This window comes from Microcaecilia unicolor, chromosome 1, assembly GCF_901765095.1.
Source record: "Microcaecilia unicolor chromosome 1, aMicUni1.1, whole genome shotgun sequence".
NCBI lineage: Eukaryota > Metazoa > Chordata > Amphibia > Gymnophiona > Siphonopidae > Microcaecilia > Microcaecilia unicolor.
The window spans coordinates 150,253,195-150,269,584 of NC_044031.1; the positions used below are offsets into that span (position 1 = coordinate 150,253,195).

The following is a 16,390-nucleotide window of genomic DNA, read 5'->3' on the forward strand; positions in this document are numbered from 1 at the left end:
TCGAACCCGAACAATTGAGATCATTCCTTGATAAGAAGAGTGACTAGACCTAAATCCAATAAGAGTCCCGCAATGTATTAAGGGAACCACTGTTTGATTTTTGCTATATATTATTTCTTATTATACCAACTTCCTTTGGTTATAACCATCTTGAATCCATTCTTCTAGAGGACTATAAATCCAATTTGGAAAAGCCTTTTTCTGTAGAAATATTTCCTTAATTTTCATGTATCTAAAATGGATGTATCTGTTCAAAGAATGTTTCTTTGTATTAACTTTAAAATGATAAATAAAGAATAAAAAAAAAAAAAACCAGCATCTAAGTCTGTATTTGTTTACTAGGCTTTCCATTTTAGTGAAGCAAGATCTGTATTGATCTAAACTGTCTATTAGGCATCCCATATCACTGTAACACAACGCATAACCTGCTAAACACCTTCTAATTGTTTAATAAGCGTCTCATACTACATCTTGAACTCTAATCTTCCCAAACCTCCCTAAACAACTAATACTGATAAGCACACCAACAAATTAATATACCTAATTACTTACTATCTTTTCCTAACACTTCACACACCCACAAACACTGAAATAGGCAACACCAATTCTACGACACTCAAACCATCCACACAACATACACATAACATGCCTAACCAAAAAATTAAACAAGGGCACGAAAAACCTATCAGCCACAGACACCATCAACAGAAAGAAATGAAAAGAAACACCAAAGTCGCTCATCAAGAAGACAGACAGCTGATAAAAATCAACACCACCTACTTATTAGCGAAACCTGGATACATGATCCCAAAGATCCAATAATTCTAGATCTCTGTCCTCCAGGATACAAAATTACTCACTGGACAAGAGAAAGAAAAAGAGGAGGAGGAATAGCAATAATCTATAAATCCCAATTCACAGTCACAACAATAGCAGAATCTATTCTTCCCCAACTTGAAATATCCTCAGTCAGAATCAATCACACCAACTTACGTAACCACTTGAACCTAATCCTATTTTACAGACCCCTGGGCAATTGGCAAGATTCACAATCGCACCTCATGGATTTCATACTGAATACTTGTGTTTCTGCCCAGAACCCTCTTATAGCAGGAGACATCAACCTCCACCTTGAAGACACTAATTCAAGCAATGTACACGAATGCAAAGACTTCCTCCAACTATGGGAGCTTCACTGGCCAAACACACATCCCACACACAGAAAAGGACATACACTAGACATCATCTCCCACAAATTCTCATCAGAATCAAACCTCACACTAATTGACACAAAATGGACAGCCAAGCCATGGTCCAACCACTACAGTGCAAACATTTCCCTTCACTGGAGAACAAAAAAGATACAACAAAATCAAAAACAACAAACCTACACTACGAGAGGCAAAATAGACCCACTAATATTTTGGCAACAACTATATACCGACGAATGGACAATACCCACAGACTCACCCCAATTCCTCCAAGAATGGGATAACAGATGCAGAGCAATATTAGACAATATAGCACCACTTCAAACCAGAATATCACACAGAAAGAACTCAAGTCCATGGTTTAACGAAGAACTGAAAGAACTAAAAACACAGGCCAGAAGATTGGAAAGAGCATGGATCAAGAAAAAAGACGAAAACGCACTCAAAGACTGGAAACAACTACAAAGGAAATACAAATACACTATCAGACAAACCAAAGGGCATACTACAAAACCAAATAGGGCCAAACTATAAGGACACCACAAACTATTCACACTCGTGAACCACCTCCTAAATACTACTACGGTCACCTCTAACAACACAGACACCCCATCAGCAACTAACCTTGCAAACTACTTCAAGGAAAAAATTATAAAGCTCCGACTCATGATACCCACCAACAAAGCAAATTACACGAATATCCTTGAATGTCTAGACCCAAAACCCGGGGAATACCCAGCAGATCGATCATGGACCGACTTCGACACACTTTCATCAAATGAAATCTCACATTGGCTTGGAAAATACGCCAAATCGCAATGTAAATTAGACATCTGCCCTAGCAGTTTAATAAGATCAGCACCCAAACAATTCAAAATAGACATCACGAATCACATAAATCACAGACTTCAAAATGGACTCTTTCCCACGGACAGAGGAAACATCCTACTTACTCCGCTACTGAAAGATGCTAAAAAAAGCACAATGGACCTAACCAACTATCGACCAGTAGCATCAATTCCACTCATAACCAAACTTATGGAAGGCATAGTAACAAAACAACTTACTGAATACTTAAATAAATACTCAATTCTTCATGAATCTCAATCAGGATTTCGATCAAATCACAGCACTGAAACTGTTCTAGTGTCTGCAATGAACTCATTTAAACAAGCAATTGCAACGGGCAACAACGTACTCCTCTTACAATTCGACATGTCCAGTGCCTTTGACATGGTTGACCATGAAATACTATTACATATACTAGAATACTTCGGAATAGGAGGCTCAGTTCTCAAATGGTTCAAAGGATTCCTGACCACAAGATCATACCAAGTAACAACGAACACGGACAGATCACCCCCATGGATACCTGAATGTGGAGTACCCCAAGGATCCCCCCCTCTCACCAACTTTATTCACCCTGATGATGATACCTTTGGCTAAACTTCTAGCAAACCAAAACCTCAACCCCTACATATATGCAGATGGCGTCATGATCTCCATCCCGTTCAGACATGATCTAAATGAAATCACCAACGAAATCAACCAAAGCCTCCGAATAATGCACTCCTGGGCAGATGCATTCCAGCTGAAACTAAACGCAGAAAAAACACAATGTCTTGTTCTCACCTCACAACATAACACAAAAAACTTCCCCACCATAACCACACCATACTGTTCTCTCACTTTCTCTCAAAACTTGAAGATTCCAGGAGTCACCATTGATCGAAACCTCACTCTAGATACCCATGTGAACCACACGACGAGAAAGTTGTTCTACTCCATGTGGAAACGCAAAAGAGTAAAACCTTTCTTCCCGAGATACGTATTCCGTACCCTGGTACAGTCAATGCTAATAAGTCATCTTGATTACTGTAATGCACTGTACGCAGGCTGTAAAGAGGACAAAATCAAGAAACTCCAAACTGCCCAGAATACAGCGGCCAGACTCATATTTGGAAAGACTAAATATGAAAGCGCAAAAACCCTTAAGAGAGAAACTCCACTGGTTCCCACTTAAGGAACGTATTGCATTTAAGATCTGCACACTGGTACACAAAATCATCCACGCAGACGCCCCAGCATACATGTTAAACCTTGTGGACCTACCTCCCAGAAAACGCCCACAAAATCATCCCGCAAATTTCTCGACCTCCACTTCCCCAGCTGCAAAGGACTAAAATACAAGTCGATGCACGATACCACCTTCTCGTACATGAGCACGAAGTTATGGAACGCATTACCTAGAAACCTGAAAACAATCAACGAAACAACTATCTTTCGCAAATCCCTCAAGACATATTTCTTCACAAAGCATACAATGAAACCGCAGAACTTTACTAATCCACCGCTGAAAACCCACTATCGACTATACCTTATAAATACCTTCCTGCTACTCTTTACTTCTTTCCTTAATTAATCTCTGCACAACAATCATTGTACCTGACATCCAGGACTAACTGTACTAACAAAACTATGTAAGCCACTTTGAGCCTGCAAATAGGTGGGAAAATGTGGGATACAAATGCAATAAATAATAATAACCACTAGGCCAGGGCTCTCAGAATACAAAAGTACACATCTAGATTCACTCATTAAAATCAAACTATACTGAACCATTCAGTGTCTGCAAAGAACACTCCCAGTGAGAATCCTCTTTCTTGGGTTTTAGAAAAAGTGCTTACTTTTTAGTTACCGGTGATTTACTTCTAAATAATCTAAATATACTTACTGTGATTTGACACCAAACACAATGAAGTCCAGTTAGGCCTTGATAACATTTAATAGTTTTGTGGCACTTATCACATTTTGTTGGACAATTTCCTTCTACCCAGAAATGATGCATTACCTATGAAGGAAAAACAAAAGTGCAGGCATTAATTAGCAGTTTTGACTTATCATATCTTAAAGTAAAAGCTTCAGAAAGACTTACATTTGTGTTCTTTTTGGACTTCACATATGTTTTAATGCAAGAGGGAGGTGCTCTAGATACACAGCGTTCATGGACGGTATATTTGCAGACTGTAAAGAAGAACAAATGTCAATATTAAGTTAAAAATGGCCCTGACTTCAATTAACAAATAATATTACCAGGGCCATATTTCACATGTACTGCAGCTTCATCAGTCAACTGCATCAAAGAAGTCTCAAAGTAGACTGTTTTTCCATGGAATACAAAAGGTCAATTAGTACAGGAAACATTATGAAACATTATGCATATGAAAAAAACAAGAATACTCTATCATGGCCTTGCAGGAAATGCCTAATTAAATCAGTCCTAACTAAAATTTTGCATGATAATTCCCAAATGACGAAAATATTAAAGATAAATTGATGACTGCCAAATGGTTTGGTGTCTTCTGCTAATAAAAAAAATATATATTTTGCAAGCTATAGGCACGACAGCAGATGGCAGACCTGAAAATAAGAGACATATTAGTTTATATTATTCTGTCTATTGATTTATCCGAACCTTAAATGGTTGATTAGGCCATTTCCAGATAGCTGTTGTCAGGGATTCCGTGTAGTCAATACAAATTCAGCCCTAACTCACCACCATACCACCAGAAGCTTCCTATTCCAAAACTCGCCATCTGCTTTAAAACATTTGCCTTCCAGAAAAATAATATAAAAAGATAATATTGTGAGAACTCAAAAAAAATCCAATAAATAAATGTTCTGGTTTGAATAATATTGATAGTCTGTAAAATTTGTAAATGAATAAGTTAAAATATGTGTACTATAAAAAGGGAGCAGAATCATTCTATACTAGAAGAAAATCGATGAAAGTATTTTTTTTAGTGTGCTTTAGAACACAAAGCCCCTATTTATTGTGTTTTCTTTTTCTCCCAATTTGAGCCTTTTATAATTAGGCTCATAATCTTGGAATATTACAGCATCATCATCTTTTACAAACACTACATAATAGTAAAACAGTGAAAATGCAGTTTAATAAAAATAATCAGTAAGAATAAAATATAAACCTCAAATATACTCAAATTGTGCAGGTGGCACTTCAGCACTCTCCATTCAGTCCAAACCATACACAGTATATATTCACACTTGACCAGTTAATCCGATAAAGAGTGGAATTTATTGTGGACGCAGCATTCTACAATTTATATCTATGAATTATTCACAATAGTGGAGGAGTGGCCTAGTGGTTAGGGTGGTGGACTTTGGTCCTGGGGAACTGAGGAAGTGAGTTGATTCCTACTTCAAGCATAGGCAGCTCCTTGTGACTTTGGGCAAGTCACTTAACCCTCCATTGCCCCATGTAAGCCGCATTGAGCCTGCCATGAGTGGGAAAGCGCGGGGTACAAATGTAACAAAAAAAAAAAAAAAAAGCAAGCAATTTCCAATCATGTATACATTTTACAGTAATAATCAAATATATGACTCGATTTCTATCTAGAGCATTTGAGACAAGTGGGTTAGCCTTTTTGAGTCACACAGTTCTCTCTTTCTGCCATAATCACGCTGTAGCTTTTTGCTCTGCCTGGGGCATATACCGCCGACATGCCCAGGTGCTAACATCACAGCTTTGGCTCAAGGAAGTGCCGTAAAGGCATCTTCTCTCTCATACCTGTTGACCCTCTTTCTTGAAGCCTTCAGCCTCCCCATTCTGTCCAAGTCTGAGATAGGCTCCGTTGATCACTTGCTAATCTGGCTTTGGCCTCCCTCCGTACAAGTGGGGAACTGCCCTTGTTCTTAGACATCATCCATGCCACTACTAGTATGGGACAACAACCACAAGACCTTTGACCTTGCTTTGGTCTGAAACATAGTGCTGTGTACTCTTTCAGGCTAGGACCCACCGCCTGTGGAATGCTGCGACAAGACCCTACCTCCTTGATATGGGGCAGGTGGGGTGGGAGAGCTGTGGGAGCAGCAGGCTAAAATGGTGAATGCACCCTGCAGATGCCGCTCTTCTTGCTCCCAGAGGTCACTTCTTTTCCCACCTCCCAGACTTCCTGTCTTGTTACCTGTCTCCCTATAGGTCCTCTATTCTTTAGTGACTCCCCCTTACTTATCCCTTTCCTAACTTGCCTGTGCTTGCCAGCTCTTCTATACTTCCAATCACCCTTCCCCCTCCACCTGCCGTGCTGGGCCACTGCCCGTTTGTGCTTGTGACCGCCTAATGCTAGGTCACTGCCCTAAACTACTATTTACAATTGCATACAAAAGATTAAGTGCACCTGTTCAAATTGTAGTTTTCAATGAATCTCTGAATGAACAGAAGTTTAAAATGGTAAAAATTTAAAAAATGATTCTGTAGCTTTTGCTGCATAATTAGTTCTTAGCAGTTTATTACAGATTAAAAATAAGAAAACACTGAATATAGTAGATGCAAAATTGCATACTTTTCAGTCAGAACTTTGTGACACCTTCACTAACAGAAATAATTTATAATGTCTCCTGTAGCCAACTACGAGTCTTTCTATTCTTGCTTTTCAAAATTTTCCCCCACTCTTCTTGCACAGCCATTCTAGCTCAGAAATATTCTTAAGTCTCTTTTCATGCACTGCATGTCTGCAGTCTTCCCTACAGAACTTTAGGGACTGCAAAGGCCGTTCTAAAACCTTCATCTTTTTTTTGTTATAAATACTTCATGGTTGATTCTGTGATCATTTTCAGATGTTTTTCTTACAGAAATACTCAGACTCTTTCAGCTTCAATTTCTTCACTGGGTGTTATCAGCTTCTAGGATATGTTGTCATCGAGTTGAATCAATTCTACCTTCTACCTGCACAGTATTTCCTGTGCCACTGAATGTCACACAACCCCAAAGTGTAACAGATTTATTCTTATGCTTAACTGTGGCCAAGATGTTCTTCAATTACTTCACCCTTTATGTTTCAAATGTATCTTCTAGGGCTGTGACCAAACAGATTTTCATCTCATCAGTACAAACGTTTCCAGGTTTACCAACATTTTATTTTACATAAAATGAAATCATAGAAACGTCTTCTTCTGCTAATTCTCCTACACGTCAAACATACAATGCTGTAACTATAGACCTAAAGATAGCTATTATATTCTCTGCTAAAACTTATCAGGAGGTCTTTTGCAGTAGTCTGCGGGTCTTGTTTTCAGATCTGAAGTTATAGCTGTTCTATATTTGGTCTTGGTCTTCCAGATCTTGCTTCGACTTCAATAGTTCTATGTAATTTCTATTTCTTAACAGTTTTCAACAGTAAAAATTGCTAGTTGGAAACATTTGCATACTCTCTAAAGCCTTTCTCTGCTTAGCTCAAATGCTCAGACAGTTGCTTAATGGAGCCCATAGATACAATACGGCCAACATTCAGCACAATTAACCAGCCAGAAATGGCCACTGACCAGTTCAATAGCATTTCAACAGTTAATATTCGGTGTGACTTGGAAGCTACATCAGCTGCCCAATGGCGTAACCAGACCCAGCGGCAAGCCATCACTGCCAAAGAAACTTCTTTGGGTGAAGCTCGGAGATCATAAAGGAGGTCTTCCAAAAAGGCCAGACCAGATTCCAGAGCCGGCAATGAGGTCACCAGCTCATCAGCCGAAGGTGCCTTCTGGACCCATGAGAAGCAAGCATGGGCAGCATAAGATCCACACACCGAAGCATGGAGGCACAACTCCACCACCTCAAAGGACATCTTAGGGGAATATTCTAATTTCCTGTCCTGAGGGTCATTAAGCGCTGTGCCCCCTTCCACAGATAGGATGATCTTCTTCGTGACCACCATTATCAGAGAGTCCACCATGGGAAAATGTAAGGCTGCCAGCTCTTCTGATGGAAGCTGTTACAGACTTGCCAAAGTGCGAATCCCATTGTGCCGAAATGAGGACATTCATGGCTTCATGAATATGAAAGGTCTTCGGGGGTTTCTTCATGCCAGATATAATAGACGGTGTGACTGACGATCCTACAACAAATCCGGGGAGGAGTTATTTAAAACTTTCAGAGCCCAGATAATTTGCGCTGGGAGCTCCTCTTTATGAAACAGCCTCGCCGCCGTGGAGTCATCCCCTTCAACTGGCAGCAATTCCCCCATCTTCCAGAGGGTCTGTGACCACTCTAAGGAAATCCCCTGAGGACTGTCATCCCCCACGTCTGTCGCCATGGAGGCCTCATCCGAGTCACGCAGACACTCCAAGCGCTGACGCTTAGGCAAATGTGCTGCCGGAAGGGTCCGAGACCCCTGTGAGGAGGGGAGGGCGGTGGAGACTTGAGGGTCTCCCATTCTTTTAACAAAAATGCTTTGTGCATCAGCAGCACAAATTCCAGTGAAAAAGTGACATCCTCAGAATCTAAATCCTCTGGAGCTTCCCTCAATTGATCCGGATTACAAGTTAGTTAATATTTTTAATGTATTCAGAGAGGTTTAATAGAGGAGTCAGTATATTCTACGTTTTACAGTAAAAATGGTACTCTAATAACTTGGCAATCTGACAAAATCAATCGGAAAATGTCTGTCAAGTAAATCTTGGAAAATTATATCCAAGGAAAATATGACAACATTCATAAAGTCATTGTTTATCATTTAAGATAAGTAGCTTATTTTAGTCCCTGAAAGCAAACCAAGCTGACATATGTACTAATGACAGATAATATTAAGGCTCATGTTAAGCATTAAAACAGATGTTAGCGAATGTCTATATACTACAGGATATTTTTATAAGCAACCAAATCATGTACAGAACAGCATTTTACACACTCAAGTAGGAGCTTATAACGCTGGCCAGTAGTATATGCACATAAAAGCAGGTACTCAGAAAACACAGAACCTACTTTTATGCTATATATATATATATATATATATATATATATATATATATATATATATATATATCCGTTTGGTCTTCTCACTAAAAGTTTACTTGCATATTACTCCATTTTATGTAATGACTCATTGGCTCACAGTTGAGGGTCGGATTATGTTTAAATTAGGTACATTTGCTTCGGAATACCACTGTGAAATTATGGAGAATGGAAATTTGATTGGGTAACACCTTTTTTAAAATTAGAACACTGGTTGCCAGTCGATCAACAAATCAAATACAAAATTTTGCTTTCGATTTTTAAGGTGCTGCAGGCTGCATCATCACCCTACTTTTCTCCCAGTTGCTTCCCTATGTCCCAACTAGGTCCCTGTGGTCCAGTCAACAGCACCAATTAGTGGTTCCTGAACTTCGTGAAGTGCCCTTGAGTGTTTTTTGTAATTTAATATTTAATGTTTTGGGCTCTTTTTTTTATGGAATGCTTTACCTACTACCATATAAACAGAGGAAACCCTCTCAAAGTTTAAAGGTCTACTAAAGGCTTGTTTTTTTTCCAGGAGACATTTAACAGCTAATTTGACCACCTTTGGAGCATATGGCCTACCCACCCGAGGCCCTACTGGAACTAGCAGTTTTATTTACTCCAGTGTACTGTTTAGTTGTGTTTTATTGTCCAAGTGCTTACTCTGTTTCAAGGTTGTATCCATGTTATATTTTAAATTGTACACCACTTTGATGGTCTGACCTTAAACAGATAATTAAAATAAACTGAACCCTGAACTGTGATGCTCTCTGGATTTCTACCTCACAGGATTTCCGGTCCCAACACCAGATTCAGGGTCAACCAATAGCTGTTAAAGTTGTTCTCTCTTCTTTTGGAGTGATCTGGAATTCTAAACTTTTCTTTGTGCCTTATATTTCGAAGATAGTTAGGATCTCTTTTTCCATTTTGAGGAAGATTAGATCCTTGAGATGTTTTTTGAACATGAGAGCAAAAAATATCCTTTTGCATGCATCGGTTATAACATGGATAGATTACTGTAACGTTTTGGGGGGGATAACCACAAGTGCAGTTGGATTATTTGCAACAGGTGGAAAATACAGCTATAAGGTTTTTATATAATGCTTCAATAAGAGGTCATGTGAGAGGGTTGCTAAGAGAACAGCATTGGCTGCCAGCTATGGCTCATATTAAACATAAGATTCTATTATTACATAAGTACATAAGTATTGCCATACTGGGAAAGACCAAAGGTCCATCAAGCCAGGGGCGTAGCCACACACCCAATTTGGATGGGCCTGGGCCCAAGATGGGTGGGCAGAAGAACCCAACCCCATCCCACTGGTCATTTGGTCTCTCCTTCTCTCGCCTGCATGCCATATGGTCTCTCAAATATCCCCCCTCTCCTGCACACCTTTTAAATAGCAGATTTTCACCGGCAGTAAGCAGCAACTAATACACAGTACTCATGTTGGCCCCGTATCCTTCCCACTGATGCAGCTTCCTGTTTCTGCATAGGCGGGAATAAGTCAGAGGGGAAGGCTTTGGGGCTAGTGTGAGCAGTATGTATCAGTCGCTGCTTCCTGCAGGCGAAGATCTGCTATTTATAAGGTATGCATCCACTCCTCAGTACCTTTCCGCTCTCATCTCTCCCTACACTCCTCCCCGTGAACTCTGTTCGCTGGGTAAATGTCTCCTGTCATCCCCCTTCTCCCCCACTGCTAACTCCCGGCTCCATTCCTTCTATCTCGCTGCTCCCTATGCCTGGAATAGACTCCCTGAGCCAGTACGTCAGGCTCAGTCTCTGGCTGTCTTCAAGTCTAGGTTTAAAGCCCACCTCTTTGCTACTACTTTCGACTCCTAACCATGACTCTCTTACTCAACACCCTTACTTATCACCCCTACCACTGCAATTTCCCCACCCCTAGCTGTCTGTTCGTCTGTCCAATTTAGATTGTAAGCTCTGTTGAGCAGGGACTGTCTTTTCATGTTAATTTGTACAGCGCTGCGTAAGTCTAGTAGCGCTATAGAAATGTTTAGTAGTAGTAGTAGTAGTAGTAGTATGCAGGAGGGACAGTTGTTGTTGAGTTTTCAGCTTGGGAATCTCTGCCAGCCACATCATAGGTGTGCTGCTACTGGTGGGCCTGAGCTCAAAGTGGGTGGGCCTGGGCCCACCCAAGCCCACCCTTGGCTACGCCACTGCATCAAGCCCAGCATCCTGTTTCCAACAGTGGCCAAGGTCACAAATATCTGGCAAGATCCCCAAAAAAAGTACAAAACGTTCTATACTGCTAATCCCAGAAATAGTGGATTCTCCCCAAGTCCATTTAATAATGGTCTATGGACTTTTTCTTTAGAAAGCCATCCAAACCTTTTTTAAACTCCGTTAAGCCACCACCTTACCACATTCTCTGGCAACGAATTCCAGAGTTTAATTACATGTTGAGTAAAGAATATTTTCTCCGATTCGCTTTAAATTTACTACATTGTACCTTCATCACATGCCCCCTAGTCCTAGTATTTTTGGAAAGTGTAAACAGATGCTTCACATCTACCCATTCAACTCCACTCATTATTTTATAGACCTCTATCATATCTCCCCTCAGCCGCCTTTTCTCCAAGCTGAATAGCCCTAGCCGCTTTAGCCTTTCCTCATTATTGATTTACTGGCTACTGATCTCAGGTAGGCCATATTATCTTTTTTCACTGTTAGCTTCTTATGTTCCTGCCAAGCAGTTGTGATCTTCTTAGGTGAATTTTTTGGTCCTTCCCTCCTGTTTAAGATGTTGGCATCTCTCATCTAGCAATACTGAATTTAGTTTAGTGGCACCCTTTCTCTGGAATTCTCTGTCACTTGACTTGTGGTTGGAGAGATCAACTCTGAGATTTTAAAAAAATTGATGAAAGCATGGTTGTTTAGGCAATATTTTGACAGCTAATGTTTTCCATGGTCATGGGGAGGCATGCATTGTCAAGAGGTGGGACCTTTTGTGTTCTTCCCTAGTGTTTCTTTGCTTTTATTATTTTATTGTCCTTTGGTTTTGTTTTGCTATTTTGCTTTCCTTCCTTTTGCATCTTGTGTTGTGTTGGTTTGTTTTGATTTTTGGCCAATTTAAAATTTTAATGTAAACTGCCTTGATGTGTAATTTTTACACGAATGGCGGTATATTATATTTTTCAAATAAATAATTACATTTTAAACTTTGATTCTCGTATCTACCAGTAAGTCTTCTCAAAATAGCCTTCACAATTTGGAACTCACTCCCAAAAGAATATGCCTAACTAAAGACTATCTTTACTTTAGGAAGCATGTGAAAGACTGGTTCTTCTCCCAAACCTTTAACGGTTGTGGGCACTGATTATCCAATTACTCATACCAAGTCTGAACTAGCTTGCTGCGACCCTTTAAGTGAAACCAGTTCCATACATCATATTCAACTACACATATAATTTACCCTTTTATTCATCACAGCATCTTGTCTTACCCATCTAGTTTGTCTATAGACCTCAACTGCATTTGTACCATCTGCTGCCTATTCAAATATTTCATTGTATTGTGCTGACCTTATAGCATCATATTTATGTCATATGAATGTTCTACCATGCTGCCTATTATGGTATAACATTTGTATCATGATGACACTGTATCATGTTTCTGTTGTATAGATGTTCAAACGTGCTGTTTTGGCATACACATTACAGACAATATCACTATCCACAAGTTTACCACATGGTTCTAATTGTTGCATTACACTGACATTTGGTCATTTTACTATTGTTATGCTGTTACTACAATCTACAAATTGTGTATGTCAAGCTACAGCTGTTGAACCCTTCCTTAGATTAAATCGAGGGCAGGACACAGGCAGAGAAGGAAGGCCGATGGCAGCTCAGCTGATCTGCCTGCTCCGGAGATGTAAGTTGAATAGCGAAGAGACGGGCCGGCGGCGGCAACTCGGGAGGGGGGGGGGTACCGGCAGCGGCGAACTCAGGGGGGAGAGGCCAGCGGTGACCTCGGGGGGAGGGGGGCAGCGGCAACTCAATAGCCCATTTTAACGGGCTCAACGGCTAGTATTCTATAAACGACGCCTAGATATAGAATACACTTAGTTGATATTCCAGCACCTAAAACTGTGTATGTCCATTTACACCAATGAAAACATGGTGTAAATCCCTGTGCATAGATTTATGCGCACTGTATATGTATAACTATGTGCATAAATTTTGGAATGCCTATAAAATGCCCATTTCTCTGCCTATAGCCACACCCGTTTTGAACTGCATGCATGAGAATTTAGGCAGAGTTCATTATAGAATATGCTTAGTGAGTTGTGTGCATAAATTCTAATTACTGCAAATTAGTGCTCTTTATTGCTTAAGTACTGTTATTAATGCTGATTAGCTTGTTAAGCCAATTATGTTATGCATGTTGTTATAGGATACACCTGGATTTCTAGGCATGCTATATAGAATCTTGAAGAAAGTGTCTTTTATGTGATGTAATTCAACAACACAATAAAGCCATATCTGATACACATTCCTGCCTGTCTAGGTTATTGAAATGTGACAATTTAACACAATCAGATGAAACTAACACTCACAAGAACAGCAGAGTCCCTGCTTGCCCACTCCTATCAACATGTTCAAACAAAGATTACAGTAGGCAGGTTTGTTAAAGTGCTTCAGCCGCCACACATGCTGTCCATCATCCTTCACATTCTGTGGAGAAGGGAAATTAAAAAAAAAAGTTAAATGAAGAAGATTGCATGTATTAACATGTATTAAGCACAAAACCATAAAACTAAACCAAAATGAAAAAAAAAATGACACTGCTGCATGAACTTTGTACAAAAGCTATGTATGAGTGTTTGAAACATACATTTCCTTGTACATGTCCCAAGACATCTGTTATTTCACTCAGAATAGAAGTTATTTATACAGTAAGCTAAAACACAAATATAATTGAGGCTCACGCACCTGTAAAGTTATTTGACATATTAAACCTATAGTAGGTAAATGTCAACACAGTAAAGTTTTGAAGATACTGTATTTTTATAAAACAGTTACCTAAGCAATATATTTAATGCATGTTTCAAAATGTTGAGGCAGGCTTGAAGAATACATAGAGTGAACTGCAACTCCTGAGTATACTCATAAAATTCCTACAGATATTAGTAACATATGGATACATTTACATATGGTATAAAAACAGCAGTACATTATCTCCTTTTTATATTTGTGAGTCCACCTAACAGTTTCTGTGCTTTAACACCTGCTGCGGTAGGCCCATTAACAAGTTCAACATGGCCTGATAATTCTCTCACTGGTTATTAGCAACATTGATTATTGTAACTCTCTACTTAATGGGTTTTGTCAAATTGATATCATGTGGGTTTCAATAATCCAAAATATATCAGTCAAATGTGATCCTATAACCCCACTAATGAAAAGTGAACACTGTAAAACCAAGATTTTAACATTGGTTTTCAAAGTCCTTCACTAAAGACTGCCACCCTCTCTCTCTCTTGCTAATTACCTATTCTTCAGTAAGAACACTTAGTCTGACACAACAAAACCTTTTGGTACATAGAGGAGGCCTACAGGGACATTGTAGACAAGTCCCACGTCCAGTCTGGCAGCCCCTGTGCTGCCATGGAGGAGGGAGGTCTCCTAAAAGAACAGCATCCCCTGGTGAAGCTGGAAGTAAGCCTGTAGACAGGACCAGCCCACCAGGGAATGCAATATCCTCTTGCACTGAGAATGTGTATCCAGGAGCTTCTGCACAGCAAGGAAGGGTTAGGACTGCTGTTGCAGTTGGTGATTCGATTATTAGGCATGTAGATAGCTGGGTGGCTGGTGGACATGAGGATCGCCTGATCACTTGCCTGCCTGGTGCGAAGGTGGCGGACGTCAAGCGTCACCTAGAGTAGGATTTTAGATAGTGCTGGGGAGGAGCTGGCTATCTTCATACATGTGGATACCAATAACATACAAAAATATGGGAGATATGTTCTGGAAGCCAAATTTAGGCTCTTAGGTAGAAAGCTCAAATTCAGAACCTCTAGGGTAGAATTTTCAGAGTTCCCCATTCCACACGCAGGGTCCGAGATACAGGCAGAGTTCCAGGGTCTCAATGCATGGATGAGGGGTTTAGACTTGTAAGGAACTGGGCAACATTCTGGGGAAGGGGGAGCCTATTCCAGAATGATGGCTCCACCTTATCCAGGTGGGACCAGGCTGCTGGCATTGGCATTTTTAAAAGGAGATAGAGCAGCTTTTAAACTAGAAACTGGGGAAGGCAGACAGTTGTTCAACATCACATGGTATAGAACAAGGTATCTTTCAAAGATATTACCAAAACAGGAAAGGCAGGTTATCCCGATAGTACGGTTGCAATAGAGACCATAGTAGACCAGGTGTCTTTAAATAAAAAGCAGACAGATTTTCAAGATTACAAATTAACACTGTCAACTGCTGCACAAGATGTAAAAGGAACAACCAACAGTTTGAAATGTTTATATGCAAACGACAGAAGCCTAAAAAATAAGATGGGAGAGTTAGAATATATTGCACTAAATGAAAAATTAGATATAACAGGCATCTCTGAGACCTGGTGGTGGAAGGAGGATAACCAGTGGGTACAAATTATATCGTAGTGATAGGGTGGATCGAATTGGTGGAGGGGTAGCATCGTAGGTTAAGGAGGGCCTTGAATCAAATAGACTAAAAATTCTGCAGGAAGCAAAACACATCTTGGAATCCCTATGAATTGACATTTCCATGTGCAAAGGGGAAGAAGATAGTGATAGGAGTGTACTACCGCTCACCTGGCCAGGATGAACAGAGAGATGTAGAAATATCAGAAATTAGGGAGGCTAACAAATTGGGGAACACAATAATACTGGGTGATTTCAATTACCACAATGCTGACTGAGTAAATGTAACATCAAGGCATGCTAGGGAGGTAAAATTCCTTGATGAAATCAAGGACTGCTTTATAGAGCAGCTTGTACAGGAGCCAACAAAAATGAGGATGTTATAATGCCTTTGTATCGCTCCATGGTGTGACCGCACCTCGAATACTGTGTGCAATTCTGGTCAGCACATCTCAAAATAGATATAGTGGAATTAGAAAAGGTACAGAGAAGGGCGACGAAAATGATCATGGGAATGGGACAATTTCCCTATGAGTAAAGGCTAAAGCAGCTAGGGCTCTTCAGCTTGGAGAAAACTCGGCTAAGGGGAGATATGATAGACATATACAGTATAAAATAATGAGTGGAGTGGAGTGGGTAGACGTGAATTATTTGTTTACTCTTTACAAAAATACTAGGACTAGGGGGCATGCAATGAAGCTACAAAGTAGTAAATTTAAAACAAATCAGAGAAAATATTTCTTCATTCAATGTGT

At 40.0% G+C, this 16,390-nt stretch overlaps 1 protein-coding gene across 1 annotated transcript in view; it reads right to left on the bottom strand.

Annotated features, from left to right (window-relative positions):
• Positions 1–16,390, bottom strand: part of DGKB (diacylglycerol kinase beta) — an 876,561-nt gene that overhangs the window by 650,954 nt on the left and 209,217 nt on the right. Inside the window, exons 9-11 of the mRNA XM_030201293.1 lie at positions 13,581–13,698; positions 4,147–4,235; positions 3,946–4,062 (exon numbers count right to left, since the gene is read on the bottom strand). Of these exons, the coding sequence (XP_030057153.1) occupies positions 3,946–4,062; positions 4,147–4,235; positions 13,581–13,698 (324 nt within the window). The remainder of the gene's footprint in view (positions 1–3,945; positions 4,063–4,146; positions 4,236–13,580; positions 13,699–16,390) is intronic.